Here is a 6,122-nt window from a genome sequence, read left to right on the forward strand (position 1 = left end):
TTTTTTTCTTTTAAAAAGTGTGGTATTTTAATGTATTATTTTCAATAGTGTAACATATTAGTAAAAAAATCTACAATTCAGCCATTGTCTCAATTGACCTATCACCACATGCAAAACCATTGTCATCAATCATACAAGAATATCTGCATCTGTGTTTTTTCTTTTCTTGTATTTTACCTATTAATGTCATAAATTGTGTTATTTAAAAATATTTAATGATTTTATTTTTACTAAACAATAGTAATAAAGTCATTTATGAAATTAAGTAAAAACCCATATTGAGAAAGCAAATAAATGGAATGGATGTATGTAGCCATGGAATGTAAGTGGTCACAGTAAGTTACTACGTGTGAGAACCGTGTGAGCCATGTAATTCATCACTTTAAAGCCATTTAAGATCTTACTAATTATTTTTCCAAACTATAACGATTCTGATGACCAAGACATGACTATCACATTCTTGAAACCACCTCTTTATAAGGAGCAACTCAATCTCAAAATTCAACTACAAAACAACATGGTTGTCAAAGTGTATGGTCCAAACTATGGTAATCCGAAAAGGGTTTTGGTGTGTCTCTTTGAAAAAGAAGTAGAGTTTGAAACAGTTGATATTGATATCTTCAAGGGAGAGCACAAACAACCCGATTTCCTCAAACTTCAGCCTTTTGGAGAGCTTCCTCTTATTCAAGATGGTGATTTTACCCTCTACGGTTAGTTACATCCCCTTTGTACTTTTGTCCGTGTCGATGCCAGACACTTGTACCGACACATGTATTTACGATCAATTTACTCTTTTTTTTTTTTAAATTATTACTGGTGTCGCCGTGTCAGTGTCAGAGTCGTGTTCGGGGTGTCCGCGTCTCATATTTGTATGCTATATTTTCATACTAATACACTAATAATATTTGAAACAAATATGTCAGAATCTCGAGCAATAATCAGGTACTATGCAGAAAAGTACAAGAACCAAGGAACTGAGTTGTTAGGAAAGACAATAGAAGAAAGAGGACTAATCGAACAATGGCTTGAAGTGGAAGCTCATAACTTTCAGCCACCAATATACAAGTTGATCACCAATATTATGCTTGCTCCATTAATGGGTAATCCTGTTGACCAAAAAGTAATTGAAGAGAGTGATGAAAAGATCAAAAAAGTGTTGGATGTTTATGAAGAAAGACTATCAAAGACAAAGTACTTGGCTGGTGATTTCTTCAGTCTTGCTGATCTTAGCCATCTTGCACCTGGTCACTATTTGGTGAATAAAACTGGGAGAGGAAATTTGGTTAGCGAGAGGAAACATGTGAGTGCTTGGTGGGATGATATTAGTAACAGACCATCTTGGAAGAAGGTTCTCGAGTTATATGACAAACCTGTGTAACGGTTCGGTTTGATTTGGTTTATGAGCAACATTGCAAAGACACCTAATAAGAGATTCTTCAATGATTTATGTTACTTGCTTTGAGAATAAAATAGAGGCGATCGAGCGCAATGTATTGATGATCTATTTACTTTCGAGTTTGGTTTTGTTCTTGTCAATGTGTTGTTGGAGCTTAGAAGCTTCAAATTTATTTATGTTTTCCTTATTCCTTATTAAGTAATAAAATTTGATGTTTTGATAAGATTAAAATTTATCCCACCGGAATGACTTGGATCACAAGAAACGGAATATAATTGTCGTAACTAGCATAACAACCTAAAACAGTTATATCATAAACATAAAACACTCCTTCAATACCCTCCTGGATGCTAAAGTGTAGTTTCTCAAAATTCCAAGCTTGGACAAAATGGTTGAAATCGCAAGCGGATCGAATTGCTTTGTCACGATGTCTGCTAATTGTAATAGGTATAACAACTTAAACAACTTAGCAATAAGCTTCTCCCTAACCATGTAACAGTCCATTTCTGTATGTCTTGTTTTTTCATGGAAAGTAACGGTTGTTGCAATGTGTCGCGCGCAGACTGATTTTCACAATATAGAATAGCAAGAGTCATGAAAGACACATGCAAATTAGTTAACAAGTAGGTTAACCATTGTGATTTACAATGAAGGAGACCAAATCAGAGTCACTAAAGGCCTTGAGTAGTAGTTTAGAATAAGAGGGGAATAATAAGTCTTAAAATGAGCAATAGATGGTGAAGACATAAATTTTCTAAATTATTGGATCAAATAACTTAGATATGGTTTAGTAGTTGTTAAGTAGAGAAATATGCCAATCAAGCGCCTATATTCTGTAGGATTAGTGGCAGTGAAACCATAAAAAGTGATGAACTTGCGAGCCTTCGTGACCATAGGAGTAGAGGTAGGTTTTGCAACAAGAAGACTAGTATGTGTAGGAGCTTTAAGGCTTATTTTTTCTTGGAAAATGGTGATGCCAAGATTGGATCTAAGAACTTAATGACTAAGAAAATATGACATTGCCAAGGTCTTTAATCTTGAATGTGGTATTTGTTTGGGATTTGATGGAGATGATTTCATCAATGTTATTACCCGAAAGTATTAAATCATTAAAAACAGTGCGAAAATGAATGTTTTAGGAATCTGCTTTAATATATATAATAGATTTCTCAATGTTGTCACCAAGACAAACAAAATCAAGAAACTATTTCTAGCAGCAACAACAACAACAAAATCAACGACAGCAAAAATAACACTAAATAGAGTTTGGAGACCATAGAATAAATTAGGTTTAAGGCAAAAGTGGAGAACTATAGAGCTTTAAATACAAAACTGAGGTAACATTTCCTTCCGGTAGTTCTTATAAACTTAGGAGAAAAGTAATTTACTTCTAATTTTAAAATAAAAAAAGAATGTGCCACTTTAATTATAAATAAAACACTAAATTGCTTGTGCCGAGAATAGAAACTTGTCCCGAAGAAATTTTTCAGCTCGATTTTTATAATAATCGAGAGAATATGTGATATATTTTGTAATTAAAAATTATAATAAAATAAACGTGCCTTATAGAATAGGGAGATTCTACGGTGCATTCGCCCGTTTGACTTCAGTGGTGAAGTCACTGCAATTGACCAATAGAATTAAAGCCCTAATCAACCCTAATTAATTCTAAGTTAATTTAAGCCACATCAGCTCTATGGTAAAAATAACTTTACTGTGGGACCCATTTTTAAAAAAAACTTTTGATTATTGCATATAAGTCCCCATTCATTTAATAATATCTTACAAATTAAAATTAACTTTTATTAGATTACAATTTTTTTTAAACTCATATTATCGTTCTTCTTCTTCATCCTTCACCCTTCTCCCAACTTTCCTTCAAAACCCTAAATCCCTAAATTCCATCCATATGTTCTTCTTCTGCAACCTTCTCCCAAATTGGACATACTCCGTAATTCTTCAAATCATATGTTCTTCTATCTTCTTCCACTTTCGATTTTTGTTTACTCTCTCTGCGAACCTGCGAACAGATGAACATGACTTCGACCTCTTCGGCGCCAACGAAATCATATTCTCAAGGTTGGTGAAGACAATGAGATCGATAAATATGGACGAAAGATGAAGCTGCTCAAGGTGAAGGATGGGACACTCCCACCCATTTTTTAACCGTGTTCATGTTTGATGTTGAGCTTTCAGAGTAAATTTGCGTGTAATTCAGATCTGGTTCTTTTTTCAGCAGATCATCTATGGTACAAAGCACAATGATTCCATGTTGTAGCCTCCTTTGACAGGTTCATATCGATCCAATATGTATATTTTCCAATTCTATGTGATTGTGGGTTAGATTTGTATTTATGTAATTAATGAATTCTGAAATGGAATTGAATTATCCAGAAATTGTGTAGTTGTGGATTAGGGATTGTATTTTATCATATGCATGAATTCTGAATTTGCATTTGAATTGAATTTTGAGGTAGTTAAATAAGATTTCACATATCTGATACATATGTTTATCTTATGGTTTGAGGACACATTTAAATGGATATGCTCCTCCATTGGGCTGTTGATTTTTTTGTTATTTGTTACCCTGTTTGATGCAGGTTTTATTAGCCTTATTGGTTTTGTGGTGAGCTTCTGTCTATGATGGTTAAGCATGTTGTGTGTGTCTTGGATGGTTAAGCATGCTGCTTCTGTCATAGATGGTTAAGAATTACGTGGATTCTGACCTATGGTGGTTAAGCATTATGCCCTTTGTTGGCTTTATTGATCTTTGCTTCTGTTAAATAGTTAAGCCTCGAATTATTGCCTTATGGCTTTAATTAGGCGGCAAAGTAATTTTCAACTTCCTGTAATGGAATCGTACAAGACATATTTGTCAATCTGAATGTAAAGAAGAATAAATTATCCATAATATAAACATTATTACAGCATGAGTTAACCATTCAAAACATATATTGATAACCAAAAATATAATTGCCTAAAACTTGCTCTGAAATATTAACTCTTTTCTTGCTTTCAGGGGTTTGTTTCGACTGTAAGACATATGCGCTCATTCGTTCCTGCCATTTATGACATAACAGTGGCTGACCCTAAAAGTACTCCTGCTCCTACAATGCTAAGACTCTTAAATAGGAAACCTTCTGTGGTAAGCTCATTTAATTAAAGTTTCAGTAATACATTTATTTTCATAATCCTAATCATCTAATTGAAATCCTCTGTATGCCATGACATTAGAAAATGATAAAACAGAAAATGATAAAAAACATTGGAGAAGGCAAAGTATCCGAATCAAACAATGGTGATACAGTTATTGATATTCCACCAGACCTGTTGATTACAGAATTTGAGGACCCAATCGTAGCAATAGTTAATTCTACATATCCGGAATTTACGAGCAATTCTTGCTTCTACATTGGAGGTTGTTGACAAAATATCTAAATCATATTCTTGATTTAATGGCAGGTATACATGATTCAATTTTTATATTCATTTGAACTAACTATTTAAATTCCCAATACAGGAGACGTGCGTGATTATTTCAGTGCAAATTCTATTGATAAGTCGGAATTCCACGATGTAACATTGGTTGACATCCTCACCCCAGAATTTCTCAGTTCACTGCAAACATCAGGATTACCTAACCATCATATAAAACTAAAGGTTGGGACACCAATTATGGTCATGAGAAACATCAACCAGTATGAAGGCTTATGTAATGGAACAAGGTTGATAATAACAAAGTTGGGTGGTGTGATTTAAACTATGTGATTTTTATTCTGGTGGTAAAATTACTCTTGGTTGGGTGGAGATAGAAGTTGAGTGTTGAGCCTTTGTTGCCTTTTATATGTACCAGTATGTAAACTTGTAACAGGATCATGGCATGTCTTATGCTGTGTTATTATTAATATATTTCTTTAGCCTTTACAATAAAAAAAAGTTCATGATGAACATGCAAAGTTCAAATCAATAACTACAAATGTTGTTGACAAGGAAATCTTCACCAATATAAATGTAGTCTGATATTAATGAAAATAATTTCAGCCACAAACACTTTATTTGAAAAATATTATGTTGATTTCTTTTATACTTTTAAACCAATCCTTAAATGTTTACTTATAACTGACCATTCAAAACATAACACCCAACTACAATGACTATTGTGAATCAAACCTCAAAATAACAACACTGACATACTTAATACCATAATTTAAAACAAAAGCATCATATAACATAAAAACATTTATATTACACAAAATAACATAAAAACAAAAACACTCATTGTCAAGAGAAACTGTTTTCAACATGTTCACACACACAAATACAACTGATATTTTGATATACATTCATGTCTTTGACTTAAATAAAAACACAATCATCAAGCTCTTGATCTGTTGACGACTGACACAGCAACCAATTGTGTTCCAGATGTAATAGCCGGGCTTGGTTTGTCACACATTACAAATCTAAGACGATCACCATCCTGAATGCGGCATTCCTTCACAAAATCAGACCACCCATCGTAAATGAACCTCTCAACAAAATTCTTTCTCTTAGCATAATGGAGTTCACATTTGAAGACCTTTTTCAAATCTGAATCCCTGAACAAAACACGCGTATAATGCTTGTCCAAGCAACCGCGGATAACTTTTTGCGGGAATTGCTGCACATAAACATAAAACGCCACAAACTATAATTACAACTGTCAAAATAAAAACAACAAAAATAT

At 33.4% G+C, this 6,122-nt stretch overlaps 2 protein-coding genes across 2 annotated transcripts; both read left to right on the forward strand.

Annotated features, from left to right (window-relative positions):
* Nucleotides 1-517: 517 nt before the first annotated feature.
* On the forward strand, nucleotides 518-1,473 carry LOC131656840 (glutathione S-transferase F10-like). The gene is made up of 2 exons (XM_058926429.1): nucleotides 518-710; nucleotides 924-1,473. The coding sequence occupies exons 1-2, from the start codon at nucleotides 518-520 to the stop codon at nucleotides 1,376-1,378; spliced, it is 648 nt and encodes a 215-aa protein (XP_058782412.1). The 3' UTR covers nucleotides 1,379-1,473.
* A 1,760-nt stretch (nucleotides 1,474-3,233) lies between these two features.
* Nucleotides 3,234-5,307, forward strand: LOC131656841 (uncharacterized). The gene is made up of 5 exons (XM_058926430.1): nucleotides 3,234-3,529; nucleotides 3,636-3,687; nucleotides 4,416-4,541; nucleotides 4,631-4,814; nucleotides 4,917-5,307. Exons 3-5 carry the CDS (start codon nucleotides 4,440-4,442, stop codon nucleotides 5,153-5,155), a joined length of 525 nt encoding a protein of 174 aa, XP_058782413.1. The 5' UTR covers nucleotides 3,234-3,529; nucleotides 3,636-3,687; nucleotides 4,416-4,439; the 3' UTR covers nucleotides 5,156-5,307.
* The last annotated feature ends 815 nt before the right edge of the window (nucleotides 5,308-6,122 follow it).

The sequence above is a fragment of the Vicia villosa genome, linkage group LG3 (genome assembly GCF_029867415.1).
Source record: "Vicia villosa cultivar HV-30 ecotype Madison, WI linkage group LG3, Vvil1.0, whole genome shotgun sequence".
Classification (NCBI taxonomy): Eukaryota; Viridiplantae; Streptophyta; class Magnoliopsida; order Fabales; family Fabaceae; genus Vicia; species Vicia villosa.